Below are 18,321 nucleotides of genomic sequence, written 5' to 3' on the forward strand. Positions count from 1 at the left end.
CAACTTCTGACAAAGTTTTGTAAAGATACCGGATGAAAACTATTTTAATTAGAGAGTGGACAACATGCTAAATGTTTAAAACGCACTAAGTGACCCCATGACCTAGATTTTAACCCGGCATGACCCATATTCGTACTTGACCTAGATATTGTCTAGATACAACTTCTGACCAAGTTTCGTAAAGATCGGATGAAAACTATTTGAATTAGAGAGCGGACAAGCTTGTTTTGCCTGCCCGCCCGCATTCGCCAATCTAATAACCAGTTTTTTCCTTCGGACAGAAGAGCGCTGTTTCCATGTCAGTTCTGCCACTTTGATAACATTTACCATACATCGGACTATCAGAAAGATGCAGCAATTTATGATCTGTCCCATTTGATAGTGCATGGAAAAAGCCAATACAGAATTTTTCAAGACAATATGTGCGGAAAATAAACACTAAATATTGACATATTCAGTCTGTGGGGTTTTATAATTGCTGACTAGCCATGCACAGGATGTTCAAGACAATTGCTTTTTTGCTTCATGCTAGTTGAACACTGGCCAATGGTCATTTGTTTCTTTAAGAGAATAGGGGGAATCCATGATTGACCAAATATTGAATCATGTAAAACAAGTAATCAGGAAATAGAGGACAAAAATTGTAAAATAGCAATGTTCCCGAAATGGGATTTTCTTGCAATAAAATATTGCACTAAGGAACAATCTATAACATATCATAGTGCTTTGTTTTTTCATAATCTCTTAAAGGTGTATAATTGATGCATTGACATTAACATATGTGAAAGCTTAGTTGCATAAAAGTTGCAAACATTGGAAACAGAATTGGAATTTGTTTACTCTTTGTATCAACATTAACATAAGAACCGTTTCATGCAAAAATGGGTTAAATACAGTCGTCCAGTTTGGTCAGTAGCAACGCTGTTCGCAAGGCTTCTTGGCTTCATGAGTTGAACAGACTAAGGGGTTGCGCAGGCTCATCTGGAGACACGCTGACCACATTTGGCATTACACCCTTTTTCATGATACAGGTTAATTGGTAATCAAGAATATCACTGGAACTCTTTGTTAATGGCTGGAGTGATTGTTAGCATGGAACAAGAATATATGGCAGTAACTTTTGGAAAAAGATCAATAGAATCCAATCTTCATCACTTCAAAATCGGAATTCGGATAAAAAAGCACAGGTTACATGTTACCCATCCCTTACAAAATGAATACAAATAAAACAGGCCCTTAGACATAATAAGGATTCAATGTTCCCCATACAATTTTGGTGGCACAAAAATCATACAGGCACCTAGACATTCTACTTGTTCCCCAACCCCTTTGTTTTAAACCTCTCCAAACTAAATCAAATGAAAATCGGAATTAAGATGGTTGGAAATAGCACTGACTTCGTTTCCCATCCCCTTCTAGATGCATACAAAGCAGATTAACCCTAAGACATTCTACTGGGGTAATCTTGTAAAATTCCTTACTCTTCGTCACGCACATCTCGTAGGCTCCTGTGTAGGGAGATCTGGTCGCTGACATACTGGTTGAACGCATTGTTCTGCCAACCGTCGTCATAGAGCTTCCGCTCGCTTGGTGACAACTTCTCCTTATCCACAGGAACACCCTCCCCATTCTCTCCTGAAAACAATTCATACTGTTTGTTAACCCTCTCCCACTTTGTAACCATTTATTTTAAGAAATGGCTACTGCAACCAGCATAAAAGCTGAACAGCCTGAGAGAGAATGGCAAAGATATCATGAATAGCAAAAACTTGAATAAAAGTTCTTTAAACCTTTCACACTAAGGGCATAGTAAAAATGGGTATATGCATCTAGCATAAAACCAGAACAGCCTGTGAGTAACTTAAATGCTATTCAGGTTTTATGCCATTTTCACTATGCATATGAGAGTGAAACGTTTTAAGAACTTATATTTTTGCTGTTCATGATACCTTGTGTGCCATTCTCTCTTTAATAGTTAACCCTTTGCATGCTGGGAAATTTGTCGTCTGCTAAAATGTCGTCTACTGAATTTCTCAAATTAAAATTTTCTTCGAGTTTTTTCAAAGAATATTATCACAATAGCAAACAGTTTGGATCCTGATGAGACACTACGTTCTGTGGCGTCTCATCTGGATCCTAACTGTTTGCAAAGGCCTTCAAAAGTGCAACAGAACAAGCTATGGTCATCCAAAATTATGACAGCTACGCCATTTTCTGCTGAAAGTTTAGTTTGTCAGACATAAAGAATATGTTCACGGTTTGGTTGGTACCCATGATGCAATTTCTGTATTCTCTGGGAATGGTTTAAATGGGTTACAGCTTGTTGCCGAATACACTTTTGTTGTAAGCCTAAAACCAAAATAGCTTATTAGATTTTACATCCCTTCTTTGACATAAAGTGTTTGCCTCCACGTAAAGATTTAAGCTTAAACAAAACTAGATAGACAGAAAAACAAACAAACAAATGATTGCAATAAGCCTCTCTTGTTGTGCTGGATGTATCAACCAAATAACTGTATTAGGAACTTGCCCACAGACATATTATAGAAAAAACATTATCTTTCACCACTCTCTGAGAATTTAACTGACAATTGTTTTCCGGTATTATCAGTTTACTATTCCTCATGAAGAGTTTTGACTGCAGAACAATTTCATTATGACATATGTTTGAAAAGCTCAATATTTCACAAGCTTATTTCTACCAAATGCAGACACAGCCATAAATGTCTGCATTCATGTGTTGAAACTCAGAAACATAAGACAGAATATATTGCAACAAGTGACAGTTTAATAACTGTGCTAGAAAATTAAAGCAATGGAAATGTAGACTATTTGTAGACATTCCTGACATTAACAACCTATAAATTTTAATAATATTATAATTTACTGATATAGAATAAAACTTTTTGCTTTTGCAAATAAATTGAAACCATATCATAACCAGAATAAAATCACTGTTGTAGCTGTTATTTTCAGAGAAATGTTTACATTACTTCAGAGGTAGTTTTAATGTGGCAAGTGAAACAAAACTTCTTCATAAGACTTTTTCTTTGACATGGCTTTTATATATTTCCCATTGACAGTTTTATAACAAGACTATTGTCAAGCAATATGGTCCCCTACCGGTGAAACTCCACCATTTGCAGATTTTTTTAATGTATTTGTTACCATAGCAACCAGAATTTTTGATGTAGGAACAAAATGAAATGACGTGCATAATCTCCATATTGCCATCTATCCATGTTTCAAGTTTCATGAAAAAATTTGAAGAACTTTTAAAGTTATCGCAGGATCCAGAAAAGTGTGACGGACAGACTGACTGACTGACTGACTGACTGACACACGGAGCGCAAACCATAAGTACCCTCCGGTTTCACCGGTAGGGGACAATAAATATTAATTCCTTTTGCAATGGCATTATAGTTTTAATATACATGTACGTGTTAATTACATTAATTTCAAATAAATGAAAACTTGTAATTTTTAAAGAAATGCATTCAATAATATTCATGCTTGAGATTGCTTAATACAAACAAAATAAACACTACAGCGTATTTGATTATCATACATGTATTTTACTCTAGACACAGCAACACACATCCCAAAAGAAAGCATAAAATAGAAAGTTAACAATTGATATTATTATAGGAATTTTATAGCATTTTGTTTTTGCCCTGTTATATGAATGATTTCTCAACAGTGTCATTTTCAAAATGCCTGTATATTTGGACAGCAGCTGCTTCACTGACCTCGTTCCCTACTACTATAATTCATCCTATGCCTTTTGCCAAAAATCTTTTCTTGCAAGATTTTCAATATTCAAATGCAAAAGTTGCAGACATTCAGTCTGTTGGCTTGAATCACAAGATTGGTTGTAGCAAATTTTTGTATGAATTAATCTTGATTCTAACCTAAAACCTTGATAAAGCCATGTTAATAACTCACCAAACTGACTGAAGATTTGCATTTACTATGATTGGATTGGAGACTACATTAAATTATATGTATAACTATAACACAGAATTCGGTAAAAAAAAATTGGACTGTATATTTATTGTGTAAACATAAGTGTTTAACACGAAAAACTTGGTGTAATTTTGGACAGTCTTTTAAACAAAGGGATATGTGAATAATTTCCTTAATATCAAAATTTGAACTCATAAAAATGATAAGTGATATTTGGTCTGATTGTGTCAAAATTTAAAGGTCCCAAGTTGATGACATGTACGTTTGCTATGACTTTAGCAGAAACATAAAATGATATATTATGATAAAAGTAAGCTTTTCCAAAAGCATGACATAACAATCATCTTTGAGGCTGCGGGAGATTGGTTTTATAGGCAACACCTCATTTGAGTCAAGTTATTAAAAAAAAACATCAATATATGGCAAAGTTGTGGTTGTGACTGGAATTGTTTAGCTGTTATATGGCCAACTCTGATCTTTGACCTATTAGTAAGTGTGACCTTAACCTTTGAGGGAGGGATATGAGTGGAACACGCAAGACATCATCAATATATGGAAAACTTGTGGCTAAGACAGAACATTTCCACTCACAGACACACAAACAGACCAACAGATGGATTGACTAACACACAGAAAAACAGACAGTCAGAATTTCAGACAGTGCTACTGCTACAATTCATGCTGCCTTCTTGGAAGGGGATCAGAACAAAACAAGGGCTGTTTGTAAAACCTGCATGCCCCCCATATGGGCTGTCCGTTGTAGTGGCAGCCATTGTGTGAATACAATTTTTGTCACTGTGACCTTGACCTTTGACCTAGTGACCTGAAAATCAATAGGGGTCATCTGCAACCACGATCAATGTACCTATGAAGTGTCATGATCCTAGGCTTATGCGTTCTTGAGTTATCATCCGAAAACCATTTTACTATTTCGGGTCGCCGTGACCTTGACCTTTGACCTAGTGACCTCAAAATCAATAGGGGTCATCTGCGAGTCATGATCAATCTACCCATGAAGTTTCATGATCCTAGGCGTATGCCTTCTTGAGTTATATCCGGAAACCATTTTACTATTTAGGGTCACTGTGACCTTGAACTTTGACCTAGTGACCTCAAAATCAATAGGGGTCATCTGCGAGTCATGATGAATCTACCCATGAAGTTTCATGATCCTAGGCGTCTGCGTTCTTGAGTTATCATCCGGAAACCATTTTAATATTTTGGGTCACCGTGACCTTGACCTTTGACCTAGTGACCTCAAAATCTATAGGTTTCATCTGCAAGTCATGATCAATCTACCCATGAAGTTTCATGATCCTAGGCGTATGTGTTCTTGAGTTATCATCCGGAAACCATTTTATTATTTCGGGTCACCGTGACCTTGACCTTTGACCTAGTGACCTCAAAATCAATAGGGGTCATTTGCAAATCATGATCAATGTACCTGTGAAGTTTCATGATCCTAGCCCCAAGCGTTCTTGAGTTATCATCCGGAAACCACCAGGTGGACGGACCGACCGACAGACGGACAGACCGACCAACATGTGCAAAGCAATATACCCCCTCTTCTTCGAAGGGGGGCATAAAAAAGTAACACACATAATATTTATAAATAAAGCAGTCCACAAGACTACTCTATACCCCACTGATATTCTTTTTACTTTGAAGTGGTGACCTTGACTTTCAGTCAGCTTGATGGACTCATGACTTCTGAACATCTCCTGAATGACATTGACCTTTAATGAAATTCTGCTACTGACACAGGAGATATGGAGTGTAAAGAATCGCAAACATTATTACTTTCAAGTGTGAACTTGAGTAAGAGTGACTGACATATGACTTTGGCACATTTCTGCAGACATATCATTTTAGGCAAAAGTCATAAAAATCTGTATATTGGTATTGGAGATATTGAAACCTAAAACATTTGACCTTAATGTGTGAACTTTACTCTGAGCAGAGGTAACTGACTTAAGATTTCAGCGCATAGCATTAAGGCCTTTTCATGAAAATCCTTCTAAGGCTATGAGAGATATGGAGTGCACATGAGAGTGATATACTGACAAACTTACAGACTGAATGAGGAAGCGCATTTCTTTCATCCTCTTGCATGCCGCAGGGGTTTTAAAATAAATTAATAGGTAAAACAAGAGATGTATTTGTCAAACACACAATGCCCCCTTCTGCGCCGCTTTGAAGCCATATATTTGACCTTTGACCTTGAAGGATTACCTTGACCTTTTATCACTCAAAATGTGCAGCTCCATGAGATACACATGCATGCCAAACATCAAGTTGCTATCTGAGGCGACATATTATAAGTTATGAGCATTTTTTGAAACCTAAATGCGAAACCTAAATGCAAAGTGAGACGGAAAGCCGGACAGATGGTCCTATCACTATATGCCCTCCTTCAAAGGCATAATAAAAATTGAAACCCTAAGTCGGTTTGACAGTTCTGACTCACTCAAATTGAGGAGACAGAACTAAAATCAACTGCACTAACATGCTTGATAAAGAGAAATTACCCCTGCGAAATGTTGTTCTGCAGTTCACGAATAATTCGTGAACAGTTCATGAACTGTTCGTGAACTGAGTTCATGAATTGTTCACGAATAGTTCGTGAACAGAAAATGAGCCACGTCTGTGAAAAGTTCTTGAAATTTTAGTTCATGAACTGTTCATGAACACTAATGGCATGAAGTGTTCATGAAATATTCTTGAAACCTAATGGCATGAAGTGTTCATGAACTATTCTTGAACCCGTGTGGCATGAAGTGTTCATGAACTATTCTTGAACCATTATGGCATGAAATGTTCATGAACTATTCATGAACATCAATGGCATGAAGTGTTCTTGAACAGTTCATGAACAACACAGTTCTTGAAAAATTCTTCAGGGTTTTGCTGTTCATGAACAGTTCATGAACATTTTCCTTCTATTTTTCAATGGCTCATTTTCTGTTCATGAACTGTAAGTGAATAGTTCATGAACCATAGTTCTTCAAGAGTTCATGAACTGAGGTGGCATGAAGTGTTCATGAACTATTCATGAACAAGAATTTGTCAATTTATGCAAAGGTTATCATAAGTGTTACTAAAGCTCAACAAACAGGTCAGGGTAAGAAGAAACAAGTCTTGTATTAGCACTTAACATATTGATAGCAACATATTACAATAATTTAAATATAACACTAATAACTGAGATACAAGTGGTTTGATAATACTCTTTAAATTTCATAATACAACTTTGCACTATATGTTCATGAATAATTCATGTATTGAAAAGATTATGAATAGTCTCATTTTCAGTTCAAGAATCATTTACTAATCAATGGTTTCCCTGAAATGGTTACACTTACAGTGCCAAAGAACTTGAAATGGAACCAATGGCTGATCAGTTCAGCCGGTAATTTATTAATAACATAAACCATGTGCCTTCCGTTTCAACTTCCTGTGCACACAATATTCTTTCTTTGTAAAAACAGCAATGCAATGTACATTGAGTTCTTGATATCATCTTAAACTGTTCTCGAAATAAGATGTCCTTAAAACGTTCTTAAACTTGTCTTTTAAGTCTTCCAAGAACAATGACAGATCCTTTTAAGAACATATTGGATTCTTAAAAAGTCCATCATACGTTCAAAAACATTGTGTAGACCTGTTTAAGAAGATCAGAAGGAAACATGTTGTTCAAAAAAGTTCTTAAAGTGTTCAAGAATAGTTTAAGAATAATTCAAGAACAGGAAAGGTCCTTAAAAAGTTATTGAAGTGTTCCTGAAGGCAGTTCTTGAACAGTTCTTTTACAAATGTTCTTAAAATTCTCTAGAACAGGTCAAGAACTCTAACTTACAGTGGGGAAAGTACTATGCATATTCATACTAACTTCACAGGTTTCACAAATCTACAAGATTTGTATGCTAGACATTTCAATACACTTTCAAAAATATGTATGAAACATCTAGCACAAAGGAATTCATGAATTATTCATGATGGATCCTTAAAGTCTGTCTCAGAAAAGTCATTAGAAATACTTGTGCATGAAATGTTCATCACTAAGTATTTATGGTTAGATGAAGAACTGTTCATGAACTTTGAAATGTTCAACAATAATTCATAAACAGTTCATGAACATGTCTTAAGAACAGTTCATGTCCAAAAGTTCATGAACCAAGCTAAGGAACTTTTTCAGAACCGTTCATGAACAGTTCTTGATTGGCTTGAAGTGTTCATGAAATCATGAACAACATTTCGCCGGGGTAGAGTGTAAATTATGGCTAAACAATTAATAGAGGGCCTGAAAGGCCCAAATTTGCTCACCTGAGATAACAAGATATTATTGGGACAAATCTTCTGACCAAGTTTCACGAGGATCGGAAAATAAATGTGGCCTCTAGAGTGTTAACAAGGTTTTACTATAGCCATATAAGGAAAAATGCCCCACCCCCTGGCAGCCATGTTTTTCAACCAACCGGCATCATTTTTTAACTCATCCAAGATATTATCGGGATGAATCTTATGACCAAGTTTCATTAAGATCGGACAGTAAATGTGGCCTCTAGAGTGATAACAAGATTTTACTATAGCCATATAAGGAAAAATGCCCCGCCCCTTGGAAGCCATTTTTTTCAAGCAAACATAATTATTTTCGAACTCATCCAAGATGATTGAGACCAATCTTCTGACCAAATTTCATGAAGATTGGACAATAAATGTGGCCTCTAGAGTGTTAACAAGGTTTAACTATAGCCATATATAGCCATATAAAGAAAAAATGCCCTGCCCCTGGTGGCCATGTTTTTAAAGCAACCAAAACCATTTTCAAACTCATCCAAGATATCATTGGGACAAATCTTCTGACCAAGTTTCATGATGATCAGAAAATAAATGTGACCTCTAGAGTGTTAACAAGGTTTTACTATAGCCATAAAAGGAAAATAGCCCCTGGGGGCCATGTTTTTCAACCAACCGGCATAATTTTCGAACTCGTCCAAGATATTATTGGGATGAATCTTCTGACCAAGTTTCATTAAGATTGGACAATAAATGTGGCCGCTAGAGTGTTAACAAGATTTTACTAAAGCCATATATAGCCATATAAGGAAAAATGCCTCGCCCCTTGGCAGCCAAGTTTTTCAAGCAAAGGTTACCATTTTTGAACTCATCAAAGACAAATCTTCTGAGCAAGTTTCATGAAGATCCGAAAATAAATGTGGCCTCTAGAGTGTTAACAAGGTTTTACTATAGCCATATAAGGAAAAATGCCCCACCCCCTGGCGTCCATGTTTTTAAACCAACCAGCATCATTTTCGAACACGTCCAAGACATTATTGGGATGAATCTTCTGACCAAGTTTCTGACGTTGTGCTCAGGTGAGCTTAAAACATGCAGCTTTGATAAACATGAAGAAAGCCCAAACCAACAAACCAAGTAGATTATAATTAATTCACTTCAGTCTCATCAGCAGAGTGTGTGGACTCCTTTGTATTATATTACGAAAGTTGTTACAATAATTACTTTATGAAAAAATCTATATCTAATTATCTTTTTTTTTAGAAAAGAAATCACCTGCTTAATTGATACAATTTTAGATGAAACGGTCCCTTTAATCAATTGGCATAGTGGGCGTACTGGCTGAGTAAAGTTATAATATCTGAATCACAATTATCAGCAACATTATTGTCTCTCTCTTTTTTTTAAATTCCATGCAATTGTGTAAAGTTTATCAGTTTCCAATTCCCAAGCAAAAACAAATTCAGACACAATACTCCAACATTACTTGGTTTCCTATCAGCCAAGAGTTCTCCCTGTCTACAAGGCTCCATAATTTCATACAAAATGTCAGGAAATTTGCATTGTGAAAGCCACTACTCTCCTAAATACGGTGTGCCAATCCACAAAAAATAACAGGTTTGGCGCAATTTGGACATGATAACTAGATCTTAGGGAAAGTTAAATAGATGGTGTTTGCTGGCTAATTCTGACAAAAAATGTCCCTAGTTGTTATGGCCACACAGAAGACCGAAACCTGATATATACAAAAAGTAATTTATTTACGCGTTATTTGAGACGCAATATGTATGGTGAAGGTACCTGTTTTGGTGACTTTCCAGTTTCAGTGATCTTTTTAATTTATATTGTTTTTATTGTGTGTTCTTATATGATATTATTTGTGCATATGATTAGATACGTTTTAGCAGGCGATTCACATGCTGTGTAAATAAATAATGTAAAAACAATTAAGTTCTGCTAATGTCAATACCCAAGAGGAATATTTTATATAATTTTCTTTTTTTCTTGTTTATAATTTTCATCAGGCACTCAAGATTTCAAGAAAGCTCGAAGTATTTTGTCATTAGTTTATTAAATCATTGTCTGTTCTATCAACATCACAACAATAAACATTGTAATCAATGGTTTGGAGCAATGTGTGCTCATAAAGTGCCTCCTCTGTAAACTGATTTAGGCTAAATTCAGTAATAATGTGCTCTGTGAAAAAGGGGTTTAATGCATGTGACTAAAGTGTCATCCCTGATTAGCCATCTCGAGTCGTGAAAATTAGAAACACAACACATCATTTGTCGATCTATTTTGCAGTTAAAGCGTCTGAAAGCGGTAATTGTCTTTGATATTATAAAAGCGGCCCGCTGTGAGTAAACAAATAATAAGGTGTTGAGACGGTTTGTTTTCCGGGGATAATTGTGAGGGTATCTTCAAAAGAAAATATGTCAGAGTTTGTGACACGTTTAAAGTAATTATCACTAATTAAATGACCGCTAATTAGTACATGGTACTTTCAACGGTACAATAACACCGTACAATCGGTTTATGACAGCGAATCCGCTTTTTAGACTTGTACGGACGTGACAAACTTTATTTACTGAATGAACGAGATGCACGAGTAAACAATTATACCAGCGTTGATAAAGTCATTGCTTTAGTTTAACAAGATGAAATTAAATCAATCTATAAGATATTATTCTGTATTATTCAATGTACACACGTAATTTATTTCTGTTATTATGCTTATATTTCCCAAATTAGGGATGTCTAGTATATTTATTTCTATATTTAGAATATTTCTTACAGAAATTCCTTTAAGCCAACAGCGCAGACCCTGATGAGACACTGAATCATGCAGCGTCTCATCTGGGACTACGCTGTTTGCCAAGATCTTTTTTCTAGACGTTAGGCATAAATGGGCAACCACAAAGAGTCCCTATCTCATGTTAGACAAATATTTCTGTGAGTGCTAATCATTCTCTAGCACAGATTTCCTGCAACACAACTCATAGTGCGACCCTATTTAGCCGGCATTAAAGCCCAATAAACATGGCACACTCCATCGTATGTTTTCATTAATGTTACCAAATTGCCTGCAATTTACAGCCTCTCCAGCAAACATGTAATTTGCATCAACACATCATTTGTCGATCTATTTTGCGGTTAAAGCGTCTGAAAGCGGTAATTGTCTTTGATATTATAAAACGGCCTGCTGCGAGTAAACAAATAATAAGGTGTTGAGAGGGTTTGTTTTCCGGGGATAATTGTGAGGGTATCTTCAAAAGAAAATATGTCAGAGTTTGTGACACGTTTAAAGTAATTATCACTAATTAAATGACCACTAATTAGTACATGGTACTTTCAACGGTACAATTACACCGTACTATCGGTTTATGACAGCGAATCCGCTTTTTAGACTTGTACGGACGTGACAAACTTTATTTACTGAATGAACGAGATGCATGAGTAAACAATTATACCAGCGTTGATAAAGTCATTGCTTTAGTTTAACAAGATGAAATTAAATCAATCTATAAGATATTATTCTGTATTATTCAATGTACACACGTAAGTTATTTCTGTTATTATGCTTAGTTAACGGCAATAGTCCTTTGTTTTACACTATATGCAAACGACTGGGTGGGGTAACGACGTAGCAAAACTATTAACTGACAAACCATCTTAAAATCAGTGCTCCAGCTAGGATTTTAAAAGGGCAGGGGGGATTTTTTGTCAAAAGGGCACTTTAGACGCGCAGTATTTTGTGAGAAGGGCACTTTCGGGCGCGCAGGCGTTTCTGGAATGCTTCCTCTTGCATGTTAATTTATATGTTATTATTAATTGCTAGTATATATTATTCCCATTATTATTAAACAATTCAAATATACTGTCTACAATGAGGAATAAATTAATTACAATGTATTGTAATAAGACATTTATTAATCAACATATGTAAAAAAAACAAAAACAAAAAACAACAAGGGCTATTTGTAAAACATGCATGCCCCCCATATGGGCTCTCCGTTGTAGTGAGAGCCATTGTGTGAATATGTTTTTTGTCACTGTGACCTTGACCTTTGACCTAGTGACCTGAAAATCAATAGGGGTCATCTGCCAGTCATGATCAATGTACCTATGAAGTTTCATGATCCTAGCCATAAGCATTCTTGAGTTATCATCCGGACACCATTTTACTATTTCGGGTCACCGTGACCTTGACCTTTGACCTAGTGACCTGAAAATCAATAGGGGTCATCTGCTAGTCATGATCATTCTACCTATGAAGTTTCATGATCCTAGGAATAAGCGTTCTTCAGTTATCATCCCGAAACCATTTTATTATTTCGGGTCACTGTGACCTTGACCTTTGACCTAGTGACCTCAAAATCAATAGGGGTCATCTGCAAGTCCTGATCAATCTACCTATCAAGTTTCATGATCCAAGGCCTAAGCGTTCTTGAATTATCATCCGGAAACCATTTTACTATTTCGGGTCACTGTGACCTTGACCTTTGACCTAGTGACCTCAAAATCAATAGGGGTCATCTGCAAGTCCTGATCAATCTACCTATCAAGTTTCATGATCCAAGGCCTAAGCGTTCTTGAATTATCATCCGGAAACCATTTTACTATTTCGGGTCACTGTGACCTTGACCTTTGACCTAGTGACCTGAAAATCAATAGGGGTCATCTGCGAGTCATGATCAATCTACCTATCAAGTTTCATGATCCAAGGCCTAAGTGTTCTTGAGTTATCATCCGGAAACCATTTTACTATTTCGGATCACCGTGACCTTGACCTTTGACCTAGTAACCTCAAAATCAACAGGGGTCATCTGCGAGTCATGATCAATGTACCTATGAAGTTTCATGATCCTAGGCCCAAGCGTTCTTGAGTTATCGTCTGACAACCACTTGGTGGACGGACCGACCGACAGACCGACCGACAGACCGACATGAGCAAAGCAATATACCCCCTCTTCTTCGAAGGGGGGCATAATCAGGGGTGTCAATTGTCCCAAATTTGAAATCCGGAAAATTAAGCCGTGAGTCTGAGGCCCCCCCCCCCCCCCCCCCCCCCCCCCCCCCCCCCCGAGCCCTAGCATATTGTTCTTTTCTTATAGTCTTTCTAGGTGCAATTTCTGGTGAGTACAATGCGAAATATTATAAACCAAACCATCCGTAACACCGCATGTGTATTTGTCATTCTAAACAAATGATATTAAGAACTTCAAAATTAAATTAAAATCGGCAAACCATACCGTATCCGAAAACGACTGTCCGAAAACATGTCCCGATACATCATTTGCAAATGAAATAAAATATGCATATCGTTTGACTGCAGAAAATGAAAACCAGTAACCAGTAACCTAGCAAATACGCAGTCAATGATTAATTTGATTAACATATTGTTTTAAAATATGATATTGCAGTGCTTTACTTTGTTATTGCTCATGTCAGTGCCAGCCGCTTACCAATCAGAAATCAATAAATTAAATCGGTACCAAGCGCAAATGTCCGGAATGCCGACGATGCTATAACAATATTCGTTCTGAAATGATCCCGCACTAAAAGAATTTTGTCCCTACCCCCACCCCCCTTAAACAAACTCATCGAATTTACATTCACCTCAAAATCAACCCTGGACGGCTCAATACCGGATTTCCGGAATAATCCGGAAAATTGACACCCCTGATAATTAATTTATTATTTTATTTTTAAAGGGCAGGGGAGGGGGGCCCTAGGAAGGGCAGGGTGGAGGTTCGGGAGGCAGGGTGGGGTGCCCTTCAATTTAGGCCTAGCTGGAGCACTGTAAAATTGTGATCCGAATTCAATTCAAGGGTCACCTGTTGACAACAGTCACTTTGGTCATTTCCCTTGACTGACCGCTGTGCTCAGGTTTGACTGTAAAAAGGAAAAAAAAAAATATTTTTTTTTGGTGGGGTCGGGGGGGGGGGGGGTTGAGAGGGGGGTATAATGTGGGGTGGGGTCATTTATTAGATGATATTTCAAAAATAAAAAAAGGAAAAATAAATTATTTTTTTTGGGGGGGGGGGGGGAGAGGGGGGGGGGGCAAGAATTCTGGGTTGGGGCGTTGGGTATTGTTTGGGTGGAATCCATTGTGGTATTCAGGTAAGTGTTGTTTTGTCAAAGTATTAATAAAATCTGATCATAAAAAAAGAAGTCATGGCAATGTAACTAAAGTAATATGCATATTGTAAATGGAAAATGGGCCATAATTCTTACAAAATGCTTGATACAGTTGTCTGCTCTTGTTTATAGATTGGGGTCATGTTGGTAAGGCCACGACTTTTATATTTCTTGGTTTACAAAACCGCCAACCCTTATTTTTGGAAAATGCGAAAAAAAATAAAATCGGAAAATTGTCTTTTTTATATATATTTTATTCCCAACTGCACTAAAAAACGAGCGAAACGAGAAAAAACCCATCCGGTTTGAGTACGGATGCGAATAAAATCAAGTAAGTACAATCAACGATTGGTTCACATATATTGCAGAGATCGGGATATTTTTCAATGTGACACATTATGTACATGAACCAGTCCTTTTATGGGCACTTCTCAAAATTTATTTCTGGTAAAAATGACAGACAATAGGAAAATCAGCGTCAGTAAAATGTCGACCCCATCAAAATTTATTTCCGAGTCTCTGACGCAATATATTGTTTAACATGTAAATTGCATTAAACAAACCCTATAATTATTATAGTAGATAAAAAAGTATTACCTTGCAATTTGATAATAAGTATAAATAATCCAATAAAACACTGCCATTATTTACGATATATGTGTTTAGGAATTTTGTAAACATGTCCGCCATAGTTTATAGGAACTGTACAGAAAGTATGGAAATCGGAACAAATCGGTATATCTCGGAAAATCATTAATAAATGTATTTGTCGTTTAAATGCTTAGGGCCCAGTAATTTTGGCAAATCGGAACTCAACTTGCGTAAAACACTAGCTCAAATTAACTGTTAAACTCCGCCTCCGTTCCCAGCAAAAGATTGGAAGGCGGAGCTATGCACCTGCTATTATTAAATTGGAGGATTGCAATTAAGAAACAAACACACGATTGGTTCGGCATGTTGATTACTAAACAAAGGAAGCCAATTTTGTCGGCGCGAAATTTGTCGCTTTATTGCTTCTGACAGAAAGCGGCGTTCCTTTGATGACGTCAAAATGTCAATTTACACAGACTGCACATTTTCAGAAGACTTTAACTTACTCCTTGTTTACAATTCCAGTAAAAAAAAAACACTTGCTAACATTAAACTTTGGATTAAATTATCAAAATAAAGCAATAGCGAAGTTGACAAATATGATTAAATTAATTTGTGTCGGTTCAAATAAGTTTCAAAGATGTTTTGCGTTTTTGCATAAATCAACGAGTTTTCACGACAACAACAACTTTAACAAACATTACCTCGACGGCGCGGGGATCGTTCTACCTCGATATTTTTTCATGGACGATCTCATAAGTCGAGTAAGAGCAAACACATAATTTGTGTATGAGTAGTTTATCTTATTATTTATAAGATTTATGCTAAAGGCATCGCATTGCGTAATGGTGCGCATCGAAGTACGGAAATGAAGCGCAGTTTTTCGTTTTAATGGGAGAAGAACGCATGTCATGTAATGGAGTGTTTAAAATTGCCTGATGTTACAAAAGGTGCTTTTAGGACTCATTTCATTTGAAGATATAGATGTGTTTCATTGCATAATTTGATTTTTTGTCTCTGTGTTAAGGTTTTAAAAGATATGTTGTCTTTGTTCTGATTTTATTAGTATTAACTTTTTTTCCAATGTTTTTTTTTTTGGTTGATTTTTTTTTCGACCGCCCGATGGACCATTTTCAAAATAATTTTTGTAAACCAATAAAAAAAAAGTTGAGGCCTAAAGGAGTTTGCAAAATATGAAAGCAATGTGTCAAGGGACATTGAAAATATTTGAGGTGGTACAAAAACTTAAACATAGATTTATCAATAATATGCATATTCTAAGTGAAAAAAGGGCCATAATTCTTACAAAATGTTTGATACAGTTGTCTGCCCTTGTTTATAGGTTGGGGTCATGTTGGTAAAGAAGTTTGCAAAATATGAAAGCAATATGTCAAGGGACATTGAAAATATTTGAGGTGGTACAAAAACTTAAACATAGGTTTATAAATAATATGCATATTCTAAGTGAAAAAAGGGCCATAATTCTTACAAAATGCTTGATACAGTTGTCTGCCCTTGTTTATAGGTTGGGGTCTATTGGTAAAGAAGTTTGCAAAATTATAATGAAAGCAATATGTCAAGGGACATTGAAAATATTTGAGGTGGTACGCAAACTTAATCAGAGTTATCAATAATATGCATATTCTAAGTGAAAAAAGGGCCATAATTCTTACAAAATGCTTGATACAGTTGTCTGCTCTTGTTTATAGGTTGCGGTCATGTTGGTAAAGAAGTATGCAAAATATTAAAGCAATATGTCAAGGGACAATGAAAATATATGGGGTAGTACGCAAACTTTAACATTTGCACGCTAACAGGAACGCTAAGGCCGACGCCGGGGTGAGTAGAATAGCTCCACTATATATATTTCATATATAGTAGTCAAGCTAAAAAACTGTTGTTTAAACATGCAATAACATATCATTTATTAACTTACAAGTATAGTTTATCAAGGACAAATCCTGACAAGAAATTAAAATGTGTATCATACTTGATCTCAGTGTCCATTATACATGTAGACCGTGCTATTGCGGTATAATTACAAAGCATAATTCATGTATTAGTAAACTTATTTAATGAAATTTAAAAAAACAACACCAAAATTGTGAACAAGTCCCTTTAACACATTTATGCCTTTGTGAACTCTCAGAACTTCTAAATTGGATCAATTTATTTCCCAAATTAGGGATGTCTAGTATATTTATTTCTATATTTAGAGTATTTCTTACAGAAATTCCTTTAAGCAAACAGCGCAGACCCTGATGAGACGCTGAATCATGCAGCGTCTCATCTGGGACTACGCTGTTTGCCAAGATCTTTTTTCTAGACACTAGGCATAAATGGGCAACCACAAAGAGTCCCTATCTCATGTTAGACAAACATTTCTGTGAGAGCTAACCATTCTCTAGCACAGATTTCCTGCAACACAACACATAGTGCGACCCTATTTAGCTGGCATTAAAGCCCAATAAACATGGCACACTCCATCGTATGTTTTCATTAATGTTACCAAATTGCCTGCAATTTACAGCCTCTCCAGCAAACATGTAATTTGCATCAAATTTCTCGACACAAACCATGTTCATGTTTTTCTAAGGAAGCATGAGTTTGTGATTGAACATATTAAGCTGCAAATATGCATGGGTATTTCTAATATTTTTGTTGAAAACATTTATTTATAAGTCCTTAGGATTGTCGTATTAATGCTTCAATTGTTATTAACTTGATATTTTGTTACCTGCAATCATGCAATTGAACTAAATCATTACATAAACACTTTACAACAGTTTCAGATACAATTTATTATTGATTCAGGGATGTGTAATTCATTATGCAATACTTGTCTGACTTATGTTTATTTTACAGTCTGACATGCCATAATTTCCAGTAAACTTGCCTGCAACTACAATTTTGACTTAAGAAAATGATTAAAATTGTGGTGATGACATATTCGACTTTATAATATATCACTTGAAAAATCAGGAAAATAGCTAATCTACAATGTCATGGAAAGTTTCCATACAAAAAATAATTTTAAAATTTATCATTTTAAATTTCCGTAATCTACCTCACATGTTCAGCTTTAGAATTGGAACATTGAATTATTAAAAAAACAAAAACATTTAAAAAAGAACAAGATATGTGTTTATCAGAAACACAATGCCCCCAATTGCACCGCTTTGAAGCCATATATTTGACCTCTGACCTTGAAGGATGACCTTGACCTTTCATCACTCAAAATATGCAGCTCCATGAGATACACATGCATGCCAAATATCAAGTTGCTATCTTCAATTCTTCAATAATGCAAAACACACAATGAATGAATGA

The 18,321-nt window shown here is 36.0% G+C and overlaps 1 protein-coding gene across 6 annotated transcripts in view; it reads right to left on the reverse strand.

The window, feature by feature from the left end:
* LOC127854988 (polypeptide N-acetylgalactosaminyltransferase 5-like) overlaps positions 1 to 18,321 on the reverse strand; it is a 137,664-nt gene that overhangs the window by 61,892 nt on the left and 57,451 nt on the right. For all 6 annotated transcript variants that reach the window (XM_052390208.1, XM_052390203.1, XM_052390204.1 and 3 more), the window contains exon 4: positions 1,482 to 1,635. In XM_052390208.1, coding sequence (XP_052246168.1) covers positions 1,482 to 1,635 — 154 coding nt within the window. The remainder of the gene's footprint in view (positions 1 to 1,481; positions 1,636 to 18,321) is intronic.

Source organism: Dreissena polymorpha, chromosome 13, assembly GCF_020536995.1.
Source record: "Dreissena polymorpha isolate Duluth1 chromosome 13, UMN_Dpol_1.0, whole genome shotgun sequence".
Lineage (NCBI taxonomy): Eukaryota > Metazoa > Mollusca > Bivalvia > Myida > Dreissenidae > Dreissena > Dreissena polymorpha.